We start from the raw sequence: 12,500 nt of genomic DNA on the forward strand, positions 1-12,500 counted from the left end.
GCATCAAGAGGAGACACTTCCAATGAATATACTGGTTGTTACCATGTTTGTCATTTCAATACATGTTCCTCAAGTAAGTTCTAAGATAAGCTATTGATACGTTCTTAATTGTTTTCTCATATATTTGATGAGGTTATGTATGTCTTTTCTTGCATTTTTTAAACAGAATTACAATGTTAGAATACAGATTTAACATTGAATGGCTTATAGAGGAAAGATCAATAAGAATATCTCATATCTGGTTTATTTTCTAATTAAATTTTGTAGCATAATCTAGTTATAGCTATTTTATTTTACACAAAAGTAATGATTGATTTTGGCAAATGAAATCATAAGACAACTAATGATACAATAGTAAATCTCATTACAATTCTTTAACAAACAATATTTTCATGTATTTTTTTTTATTATATATTTACCATTTACCTCTATTTCCATGAAAGGTCGAGGACGAGCACAGTATGAATCCTCACAAAGCCTGAGTGAAAAAGTGTTGCAGTGGACGTGTGATGACGAGTGCAAATATAACTGTATGTGGCACACCACGGAGATATTTGTTAGCAAAGGGCTGGAGATTCCTCAGTTCTTTGGCAAGGTAAGAATTAAGAATGAGTTAAAAACAAATTTAAATGTACATTAAAGTATAAAGCTTGTAAGTTGCAATAAAGATCGTAATTTATCTTTGATCTTGGAACCACACTATTTAAGGGATGCATTTCTAAAGTGTTAAAGGCCTCTTTTGTTTGGTTTTGTCAGGCCTCTTGTTTTACTTGATTGTGAATTGATTTGTATAAATTATTGAAAAAAAATGTATAAAGCATTGATAATTCTATATAATCTAAACTGCTTGTGAATTGCAGTGGCCATTTGTGCGAGTATGGGGCATGCAAGAACCGGCTGCTGTGCTATTCTCCGTCTTTAATCTCTTTGCACATATTATCAGTCTTCATAAATTCCGCCAAGCTGTGCCCTCTATTGCTCCACTATATAAGTTTTGGCATGTCCATGCTTTGGTGAGTATGCTTTTGTTGAAGTAGTTTGTTTTTGTTTAAACTTAGGAAAGAGGATTGAAATAAAGTCAGATTAAGTCAAGTATTGTTGATTCACACAGTTTCAGAGTAGTAGTATTTTGCTGTTCTGTTATACTCAGTTATGCATATTTTTATTTTTTTATTTTATTATTTTTTTTTCAATGCTAAGCCTCAACAAAATAATTAGGAATATAGCTTACTGGAAAAAGAAACATAAATACTTATTGGAGGTTGACAGTGGCAAAATATTCTAAATTACTATTATTTACATGTATTTCAGATATGCATCAATGCCTGGCTGTGGTCAGTGGTGTTCCATGCGCGGGATACTCCGTGGACAGAGCGAATGGATTATTTTTCTGCCTTTTCCATGGTTCTCTTTTCTCTTTTTGGTCTCCTTGTGAGGTAATGGCATTGATGTTTTGTTGTCAGGAAACATGATAGGAAATTGCTTGTGTTTGGTGTATTTTGATTAAAATTTGTAATTCATTTATTCCTATCACTGTGGATCAGGCTTTGTTAGTAATTTTTATATGTGGTAGATATTTGTTTTGCATCAGTCAACAAAACAACAGTGGGAAGAATAAGGAGACACATCATTATGCCGAAGGCCTTTCCGTTTCGTCGCTTCTTCAGGTCTTATGCTGGTATTCTCAAAAGAAGCAATTAAATTGAAAAGGCCTTTATTGTAATTGTGCGTTTCCCTGTTCCTCTCTTGTTCTATAAAAGTCTACTATTTGTATACTCCACATTAAAAAGAGTACTAAGAATTTATTTTACTTTTTATAGGTTATCTTCTTCCAAGGGCTTGTTGACAGAAAATGTGTTACTGGGTGTACTAAGCATTTTAAAAAAGATTTCTAAGTATGATCAGCTGGATAGTATATTTATAAATGGGAAGATGATAGCAATTCTTTTGACCTAGAATTATATTTACAATAAGAACCTCATCCTTGTATTTTCATTTTTTCTTTTAATAATTACTTTAGATTAAGTGGAGAATATTTTTTATCTTGCTGAGAATAATGATATAATTTTTTTTTTTTTACACCAGGCTATCTGGACCACACCACTGGAAGAGGAAGGAAATATTGGCTCTGGTTTGCATACTGTTCTTTACCTACCATGTTTGGTATCTCACACGAGGGAGATTTGACTATGGGTACAACATGAAGGTTAATATTCTTGTAGGTAAGTGGCTGTAAGCACTTCAGTGTAATTTTATTTGTGAAAATGATTAGGTTTGATTGTGCAGTTATTAGTTATTTATATTTCATTGTTTTTAAAGTTTAATCAGAGGAAAGAATAGCAGCAATGTAAATGCTTGTGCAAGGTCATGAGTCTTTGCTTTTTGGGTAAGATAGTGAAGCGGAACACAAATCACGAGATGAAAATGAATTATTGAAATCTAATGGAATTTCTCTCTCATTGTACATTTTGTTTATAGGAATTTTGTAGCGCAAAAAGATTTATGAAATATTGCTTCTTTTTTTGGTTTCAGGAAATTAGTTGCAATGTAAAATCTTACTTTTTAAAATGTCACTTTCTTCATTACTGACTTGTTTTGATTCAAGTTATATCAATTATAGCCTATAAAAATAATGTACAGATTGATATATGAGAGATTTACAACACTGCATTCCTGTTGTTTTCACATACCTCTGATCTCAAGGATAATTACCGATATGCATTCTAATTATAATAATAACTCTCAGAATACACCATAATGAACAAATTAAATTGTGGACATCCCTTCCAGGAATTTTGAACGGATGCGGATGGATAGCTTGGGGTGTCCCTCGTTCCAACAGACCGCACGTCAGATGGTGTATATTGACAGTTATTGGTGCTGTGGCCTCCATGCTGCTTGAGCTTGGAGATTTCCCTCCTTTCTTCTGGGCGGTTGATGCACATGCACTGTGGCACTTGGCAACAGCACCTCTCCCGTTCATGTGGTACAAGTAAGTGGATGAAAGTGGTTTTGTGGTGTGGTTAACTCTTTCACGCCGGCTGATGTTCTATCACGTCATGATCTCTCCCTCAAAACACAAGTATTACATCGTTACATATGCATATACTCATAGGAGTTTGATTTGTATTGACAGATTTTTCTTCAATTGTGAAAATAGTGTAAACAAATACAAAAACCTCCTATTATCACCCTGTTGAATTGGGCGAGTAAGAGGCACAGCGCTGCATGACACCGTTAGGTATCTCGCACTTGTTATCAAGCCGTTGGGAGTGGCATTAGGCAAATATAAGCCCTGTCATGAATGGGTTAACGAAAGAGTTTAGAGAATCTAAATAAGCATAGAAGAAATGTTGCTTTAGAATTTGGAATTATTGTGGAAATGTGCATTTTCACTGATACTAGTAGGAATAATTTTAATTCATGTAAAAAATTACATGAAGTAAAATTGATCTTTTGACTATTTTCTTTGCAATATAAAACAAAACAATATATATTTTTTATATGATGTTCCTTCCTATTTCAGATTCTTGGAAGGAGACTGCAATTATCTCCTGAGAGGAAAAGCATTTGACTATAGAAAGCAAATTTAATATTCAGTTATTGCTAAGTGTGTTGTTATTACAATTTACTAGGAGAATTGAATGACTTGAAATGTTAACAATGTTCAAATTTTTAGTTTTTCAGAATGTTTGTACTTTTATCAAATCTTTCATGTCTACATTTCATGTCAGTATCTAGGGATCAAACTTATCCTTTCCTGCATTATGTGATGCTATGACGTGTTGACAAAGGAATTCCATGGGTATTTTTTGTTGTGATTTTTCTACTTAACAATTCCCAAAAAATGTACTTAGATGAGCAAAGATAGACCTCAAAAACAATTTATATAGATTTTATTGTTATGTTATTGATGTATTTAAGAAGAGTTTATTAGTTGACATAAAAGAACTTATGTATGTATAACTGTATGTGTGTGTATAGCTGTGTGTGTGTGTACAATCAAGAAGAAGACTTAACGTGTTAGGTCATGTTTTCTTAAACCTTGTGTTTCAAAAGTCGGATTTAAACCAAAGCAGTATCTTCAGGTATCACCAGATTTTCATTCACAATTCTGCAGTATTTACAGATAGATTCATTGATTAATTACAGAGATTTAATGCATGGGTTTGTGAATACTGCCAATAATCTATCATAAAAAAAAAAGCCTTTGTTAATGCATAGTATATATATACATATAAGCTAGATAAGTATCTGATAGTATATTCATCACATATTTCCACTTCAATACTGCTATAGTGTATATACACAATATATGATAATCATAAATCTGTGTTGAAAGTATATTAAAATGTTGTCTTTTACATATATATTATAAATTGTAGATATCATGTTGTAACTTGTCATGTAAGTGTTTGTCTGATGTATTGCAGTTTTATGTTGTTTACAATCAGTTAATTATTATGTTCACTTGATATGGGTAGCCCTGAATTTTATACCTTTAATTAGATGTACAAATGATAGATGTTGTATTGCTGCTAGACAGTGAAAGTATTTCCTTTGCATTATTATTTTGTTTTCATTTGTTGTACTTTTGGTTGTATCATGACATGGGTATAGTACAGAGATATTGGATTGTATTTTGCATAAATTTGTTAAGCCTTTAAGAATAAAAACAATTTCTGCAGTGTAGGTTGTATTTTTATTGTTCCTCATTAAGTGTATTTTTATTTTTATTTTTTTTTATATTGTTTAGCTTTAAAGGAGAGTGAGATAGGAGTCATGAAAAAAGTGGAAAGTAAATTAGAAAACATCCTAAATTGCCGTACATCCCGTAGGACTCCTGCATATGATACCATATATTTTTTCTGTTTTGAAATTACCTTTGGAATATGTCTACCTATTGGTCTTACATTTTGTGCTAGTAAGTGAATTGCAGTTAGTGACTTCCTAGTCAAAGTGATGAGTGATTAAACACAATCCATGGCTTATCATTATTCTTCTAGCAGCATGTTACCATTCTTCATATAACACATTAGAAAATTGGTAGAAGAGATTATATAACATTTATGCAGAGAGAGTGCAGTTTACTTATTTATTTCATTGTGATTTTAACCAGAGTTCTTAGATTTTATCTGATTTTTTAAAAATAAAGCAATTTATTAAAAAAAAATATTTTGTTCAGTTACACATCTTCATATTTGTCAAGTGTCATCTTTAGAGATTAGTCCATGTCACTTCCTTATTCCATAAGTTTTTTTCCCAATCTAGTTAAATTTCAGGATATTCTACTGTGAGCTTGGAGCATGGATATTGGAAGAATTACTGTGTTTCATATATATTAGTTTCAGATGCATACAACTTTACTAGCAATTGTGCATTTTCCTTGTAGGCATTTGGAAAATAATATTTAACAAAGTTTTGGCTGTGTCAAGAATTTATATTAATTTACATTTTGAGAGTCTCAATTACATTTCTCAAAGAGCATTTTCTTTGACTAGTTAATTCAGTGTAGACTATTATTGCATACTGTATGCTTAAAGTTAAGAGATTTATCTTTGCAGTTTAATTTTTAAATCACAAGAGACATATATGTCATCTAGTATATTTAATTATTTATTTGTTTATTTTCTATTACCTTATATCAAAGCAAAAAAAATAGCAAGTAATCTTATCTGGCTACAGCTGCAGTATCACATTTTTATTCAATCAATTCATCAAGGGTGGCCAGACTGATAAAGAATAATTATACATTGTAATGTAGAAGCAATCGCATGCATTTTCTGTTTTAAATAATGTTATGACATCATAAAGCATAATTTACAGAGGTGAGACAAAGAAATGTCCTCAAATGATTAGCTTTATAAAGACTTTCCTTAACTAGCTAAGTGAATGAGACTAGGCAGTGAAATTGGCAGTGGAATCGGCATTACTCTTGCATCAATAATCTTACTTTTGCCTTTAAAAAGTAGACTATGCAAGTGTAACTGGGATGACTCGGATGATGCAACTATGAATTTTATCAGTTAAGATAAAGTCATATTTGAGAACACATGTGGTGATGAATATGATTTGCATAACATTAAATTGCATATTACTTAGTCTATGAGCACCAGAAATAGCAAAGAAGACTATATGATAGTTCAGAAGTCAGGTTTTCTAATTGTACATAAATATCAAATGAACTAGCAGTGAAGACCAAACTTTAGGCAGGTGGACAAACTTTTGTATATCTTATTTGGACATTAAGAACACATTTTTTATTTTTAATAGTCAATTCATTTATAATGTGTTCATTAGGAGTAACTATTTTCTTTTGAGCCTTAATAATTAGATTTTTTGCCAACTTAACATGTTTATGCAAAAACCTTTGATAGTAAACTGAATACAAATGATCTTTTTGTCTCTTAGTTAATATTCTTTCCTACTTTTTAAACTTTTGGTTGATCTACAAACTCAAGGTGTATCACATATGAACACTCTTAGCGTCTTCAAAAACTAAGAGGCAGAAAAGTATTATTTATTTTGTCCCATTTTTGTTATTTTTAGCCTGTCTATCAAGTTTGGAGATGTGAAGTTTCTTCTCAAGGTCTTGGATAAGCTGCTCAGGAAGTGCCATATTCCTGGAAGATAATTTGGTATTACAGGAAATAATACGAAGAAAATACAACATTCCTACCTTTGTGAAAGGAATAGTATCATGAAATCCTACCACCATAATATCAAAATTATTACAAAATATCAACGTTATTTTAAATGTGCTGTCACCTGGTATATATAAAGAATTAAAATAACGGCGTCCATTAGAGAACATCTAACAACTACTTTCATCTTGCTTTAGGCTAGGAAGAGAAACACAAGATAATAAAAAAAAAAGACTGACAACAATGGGCATCTCTGTACACTACCTGAGCTCCTGCATGGTGTCGAACTTCAGCCTAACAAGAGCTGCTTCTTTCTGTTTAATCCTCAGGGCCTCCTCCTCCTTCTCTCTCTTCAGCTGGTCGGCTTCCTTAGCTCGAACCGCCTCCTGGTACTTGATCTGCTCTCGGATTCTCGACTCGTAGTCCTCCTTGGCCTGTCATAGAAGGGATTTTTTTTTTTTTTTTTTTTGGGGGGGTGGAGGGGTAATACACGGTTAGAATGGGTAGAGTCGTGGATTTTTTTAAAAGTATAATACCCTTAAAAGACATGGACACATGAAGATTGAGGGGAGAGGGGAGATACTGTTAGAAGGGATGCAGGGATGGTTTACTATAGGGATTGTCATAAGTATTCAAGTTATCAGGGATCCACTGCAAGGAACTATCCGTTTGTGTGTCACATTCCAAGATTAAGGGTTAGGTGATGATAAAAAAGCCTGTTATCTATATAATATTTCAGGCAATACACATATATATGTTTATAATACACACACCAGGAAACGAAGGATTGTTGAAGAAATGTTGATTATATTTGAAATGGAACGATGTTATCTTATATACAGCCAATCATGACCAACCTTTCAAGTACATACGAATACGAATTGAAAAACAAAAAATAATAATAGAAAAATCAATCAAATAAAACAAACAGCATATTTCGCCGGATTTTATGGATAGAAAATCCACCAACTAATAAACAAGAAAACATAAAGAGCGCTGTTATTAAGGAAATATCATGCAAAAGTAGCAAACTACCTATTTATCGATCAGCTGAGAATCTCCTGGTTGGAGGGGAGGGGTGAGGATTACTATCTATCAACCGATGAGCTAAGAATCTCATGGTTGGGGGTGGGGGGGTACTATCTATCAACCATCAGCTGAGAATTTCCTGGTTGGGATGAGGGGGAGGGGTAATATCTATCAACCAATCAGCTGAGAATCTCTTGGTTGGTAGGAGGGAGAGAGGGGTACCATTTATCAACCAATCTGCTGATAATTTCCTGTCAACCGATCATCTGGGAATCTCCTGGTGGGGCGGGGGGGAGGGTCTCTATCAGCCGATCAGCTGAGAATCTCCTGGTGGGGTGGGGCGGGGGGGGGGGGGGGGAGACTATCTATCAACCGATCAACTGAGAATCTCTTGGTGGGGCGGTCTCTATCAGCCGATCAGCTGAGAATCTCTTGGTTGAAGGAAGGGGTACTTTCTACCAACCGATAAACAGAATTTACTGGTTAGTGGGGAGAAAGGGGGTACTATCTATGAGCTGAGAATCTCTAGGTCAGGCAATATACACAAACATGCACATGAATTTAAGCATAAACACAAATACACACACACATATCTATTTATGAATCTATCTATCTATCTATCTATCTATCTATATACATATGTATATATATAAATATATATATATATATAAATATATATATATATAATATATATATATATATGTATATATATATATATATATATATATATATATATATATATATATATATATATATATGCACTCACAGGCGCGCGCGCGTTTTTATGATCTAAATATACCCCATATTCCATACTGTTTCACGGCAAGTAAATTACATTTGTTAAATAAAATGTTGATTCTCAATAAGCTACTTGGAAAGAAAGACATGATGATGAATACATTCAACGAACGATAATTTACCGAGGTGACGATGAAAAGTTATGTTGGTTTTAATTATTTGATATGCATCGATGTTATTTCACATTATGCTAATCATCACCAAAATATCAAGTACATCCATGACTCAAAAAAAAAAAAAATAATAATAATAATAAAATAAAATAAAAAAATAAATAAAAGGAACGAGAACACATCAGTGTGGGCCCGCATTTTAAGGAAAGAAACCCACGACCTGGTAAACAGCAAATCATAAGAAGGGGTGTTAAACAGACAGGTATGGTGGGGGCGGGGCTTGGACATTTGGGCGGGGTTACATATAAACCTCATTATAGGGAACGTAATGCAGTTGTCATGCAAACGCAATATTTTGGTTGTATATAAGCTATAATTTTTTTATCCCCTACCGTTTTGCCTTTGTCAAATTAAAGGTTTTAAATATCAGGAGGATGTATTATGAGTATGTAATATTAAATAAGAAGGATTTTACCTATAATTATTGTGTTCGGATCATCGCAAAAAATAGGCTAATTTCTTAGACATATTACACAATATTTATCTTTAGAATACACATAAAAAGAAATATGAAGCATTATACACGTTATCAGCATTTATACTTAATCTGTACTGATTCGATTCATTTCAGATTTGTAAAAACGAAACGTATCAAGCCCTTGCCATCATTCGAACATGTCAAATTGGTGGTTGGTTACTTGGTGGTTGAACCTCTTATACTTATTTTCATACACATTCGTTATCAAACCGGTATTTGAAATATATAGAAAACTTGCTTATTCAATCTATTTAGTTCTCGTACGGTTTGATTGCTAAAGAAAGGCGTGATGGTGCAGAACAAATCAAAAGATTAAATAACTAACTGTGAGCATATCCCTGTTTCCCGGGAATGGGGCGGAGCCAATCGTTTGGCAACGTGTAGCAACAGAAAATCAACAACACCTTTTCCCTGTATAAGGACATTTTTTTTAGCAATGGAAAAGACGGCTGGTTGGGACAGGGGTACTATATATCTACCGGTAATCCCCTGGGGGGAGGGGGGTACTATATATTAATCGATAATCTACTGATGGAAGGGAGGGGTACTGTCTATCAACCTATCAATTGAGAATCATTTGGTTGGGGGGATGGGGGAGGGGTACTATCTATTAACCGATAATCTCCTAATGGTGTGGGAGGGGGGGGGGGTATCGCCTATCAAACTATAAAGAATCATCTGGTTGGGGGGATGGTGGAGGGGTACTATCTATCAACCGATAATACCCTGGAAGGGGGAGGGGCGGTACTATGTATCAACCTATCAATTGAGAATCATCTGGTTGGGGGGAAGTGGGAAGAGTACCATCTATCAGCTGATAACCCCCTGATGGTGGGGGTCTGCTATCTATCAAGCTATCAATTGAGAATTTCCTGGTTGTGGGGAGGGGGTAAGAGTACCATCTATCAACCAATCAGCTGAGAACATCCTTGTGTAATCGCCGAGTCACGTTGACACGATGACGGCCATGCATACTTTAGTAGTCCTAACCTATTGACGGTTATATTTACATTATGTAAGAGGGTCTTTTGTGAGAGATATTAAGCAATCGAAGCTTTTGTTGCGAATGTCTTCCAATATTCTGTGTCTGAATATGTGGGAGTAGGGGGCTGTGTGTGTGTGTGTGTGTGTGTGTGTGTGTGTGTGTGTGTGTGTGTGTGTGTGTGTGTGTGTGTGTGTGTGTGTGTGTGTGTGTGTGTGTGTGCGTGTGCGTGTGCGTGTGCGTGTGCGTGTGCGTGTGCGTGTGAGTGTGTGTGTGTGTGTGTGCCTATGTCTGTGTCTGTGTGTCTGTGAGTGAGAGTGAGAATGAGAATGAGAGAGAGAGAGAGAGAGAACACATCCAAGACCCCGACCTTCCTAGCCTTCTCAATCTCGGCTCTCTCTCGCTCCGCCGTGATCATCCAGTGGTCGGTGACCTTGAGCAGCTCCTTCTTCTGCTTGAGGGCCACCTGCATCCGGGTCCTTTGTCGCTCCTCTACCTGCTGCCGCCTCTCCTTCGTCACCTGCGCCTCCCGGTCGGCTTTGCTGCGCGCCGCTTCCAGTTCCTTCTGCCGCCACTCGCGCTCCATCTGGCGGAGGGAAGGAGAGTCAGAGGAAATGTGCGGGAAAGATGATGGGAAAAGGTTGAATGAATGAGGGGGAGTGAGAGCCAAAAATGCGTGAGAAAGGGAAGGTAAACATATCAAAATCCACGATTCATGGAAACCAGGATTAGAAGCCAAAGGTCATATAAACCAGGATTAGAAGCCAGAGGTCATATAAACCAGGATTAGAAGCCAAAGGTCATATAAACCAGGATTAGAAGCCATAGGTCATATAAACCAGGATTAGAAGCCAGAGGTCATATAAACCAGGATTATAACGCAAAAGTCATACAAACCAGTGATAGAATGAGAGATAGTGAGAGAGAGAACGCGTGGGGAGGATAATGCAAAGGTCACGTAAAACAGCGAGAGGATAAGGGGAAGTGCGTGGGGAAGGCAATGCAAATTGATACCTAGTGATAGAATGAGGGAGAGTGAGGGAGAAAAATGCTTAAGGAAGATACTGCGCGAGGAACAGAATAAGATTATTCAGATGACACATGAACGAGAGCAAGAACAATAATAAATAAAATATCAATAGAAAAAGGGAGAAAAAAAGGGGAAAAAATCCACATGGAACAAGATCATAAATACAAAGGCCACCTAAGCCAGAGCTAGAACAAATACCCACACCCACACCCACAAACACAGGCGTGATATGCATCCGTCTCCCTTTCATCCACAGCGCGTCCTGCTAAAACCTCATTCATCACGAACCACCCACTCACCCACCCACCTTCTCTTGCTCCCGGACTTGTCTCAGCTCCTCCCTCCTCTTCTTCTCCTGTAGCTTCCTCTCCTCGTCCTTGAGCCAGAGGAGTTGCAGGTCGTCCTTGGCCTTCTTCAGCTGGACCTCCTGTTCCTTCCGGAGCTGTTGTATCCTGTCCTGCTCCACTGCCTCGGCCACCACCTGCGAGGGCCCGGGATTTCGACTTTAGGTGGTCAGTGTGAGCTTCAGGTGAACTTTGGGTTTGATTTGATTGATGGTGGTGACTTAATCAGCTGATTTCTGCTATCATTGATATCTCGTACCTTCATTTGCGGCATATTTATATATAATTTAATGTAGGCGTTTATATATGTACTGTCTTTTAGCGCAATATTTGTTATAATAACCTTAGATCATTTATAATAAGTGTTGAAAGACCGAAATTGTCGCTTTTACTCTTTAAGTGAACTTGTTAACACTTAACATAACCTGAACCCAACACAACATACCTCAACATAACCCGAACCCAACCCAACATAACTCAACATAACCTCAACCCAACATACCTCAACATAACCTCAACCCAACCCAACATAACTCAACATAACCTCAACCCAACATACCACAACATAATCCGAACCCAACCCAACATACCTTGACGTCATACAGCTTATTCCTCTTGAGCAGTTGCTCCTTCCGCACCTCCGCAGCCTGCCGCACCTTCTGCGCCTCCACGCCCTCGCGCTGTTTCTTGGCCAGGCGTTTTCTCTCGGCTTCCTTCTTCTCCGAGCGGTACTTCTCGTTCTCGCGGACCGCTATTTGGGCCTCCTGTTGGGGAGGGCGGGAGACGTGGCGTTGGGTTTTCGTGTTTATTTGTTTATCTTTTTTTGTCGTTGTTTTTTTATTTTTCTTGCTTTATCTATCTCTCTTTCTTTCTTTCTCTCTCTCTCTCTTTCTTTCTCTTTCTCTTTCTCTTTCTCTTTCTCGTTCTCGTTCTCGTTCTCGTTCTCTCTCTCTCTCTCTCTCTCTCTCTTTCTTTCTTTCTCTCTCTCTCTCTTTCTTTCTCTTTCTCTTTCTCTTTCTCTT

At 36.2% G+C, this 12,500-nt stretch overlaps 2 protein-coding genes across 2 annotated transcripts in view; one reads left to right on the forward strand and one right to left on the reverse strand.

The window, feature by feature from the left end:
- PGAP3 (Per1-like protein PGAP3) overlaps positions 1-4,692 on the forward strand; it is a 6,658-nt gene extending 1,966 nt beyond the window's left edge. Inside the window, exons 2-8 of the mRNA XM_043018480.2 lie at positions 1-73; positions 444-595; positions 861-1,013; positions 1,312-1,436; positions 2,086-2,222; positions 2,791-2,992; positions 3,527-4,692. The exon at positions 1-73 is cut by the window's left edge and continues 60 nt beyond it. Of these exons, the coding sequence (XP_042874414.1) occupies positions 1-73; positions 444-595; positions 861-1,013; positions 1,312-1,436; positions 2,086-2,222; positions 2,791-2,992; positions 3,527-3,593 (909 nt within the window). The 3' untranslated portion in view covers positions 3,594-4,692. The remainder of the gene's footprint in view (positions 74-443; positions 596-860; positions 1,014-1,311; positions 1,437-2,085; positions 2,223-2,790; positions 2,993-3,526) is intronic.
- Positions 4,693-5,739: 1,047 nt separating this feature from the next.
- Positions 5,740-12,500, reverse strand: part of LOC122254674 (uncharacterized) — a 16,601-nt gene continuing 9,840 nt past the window's right edge. Inside the window, exons 7-11 of the mRNA XM_043018475.2 lie at positions 12,069-12,242; positions 11,442-11,615; positions 10,475-10,690; positions 6,909-7,078; positions 5,740-6,623 (exon numbers count right to left, since the gene is read on the reverse strand). Coding sequence (XP_042874409.2) covers positions 6,521-6,623; positions 6,909-7,078; positions 10,475-10,690; positions 11,442-11,615; positions 12,069-12,242 — 837 coding nt within the window. The 3' untranslated portion in view covers positions 5,740-6,520. The remainder of the gene's footprint in view (positions 6,624-6,908; positions 7,079-10,474; positions 10,691-11,441; positions 11,616-12,068; positions 12,243-12,500) is intronic.

This window comes from Penaeus japonicus, unplaced genomic scaffold (genome assembly GCF_977035675.1).
Source record: "Penaeus japonicus unplaced genomic scaffold, GWHDUDI00000001_assembly GWHDUDI00000017, whole genome shotgun sequence".
Taxonomy (NCBI): Eukaryota; Metazoa; Arthropoda; class Malacostraca; order Decapoda; family Penaeidae; genus Penaeus; species Penaeus japonicus.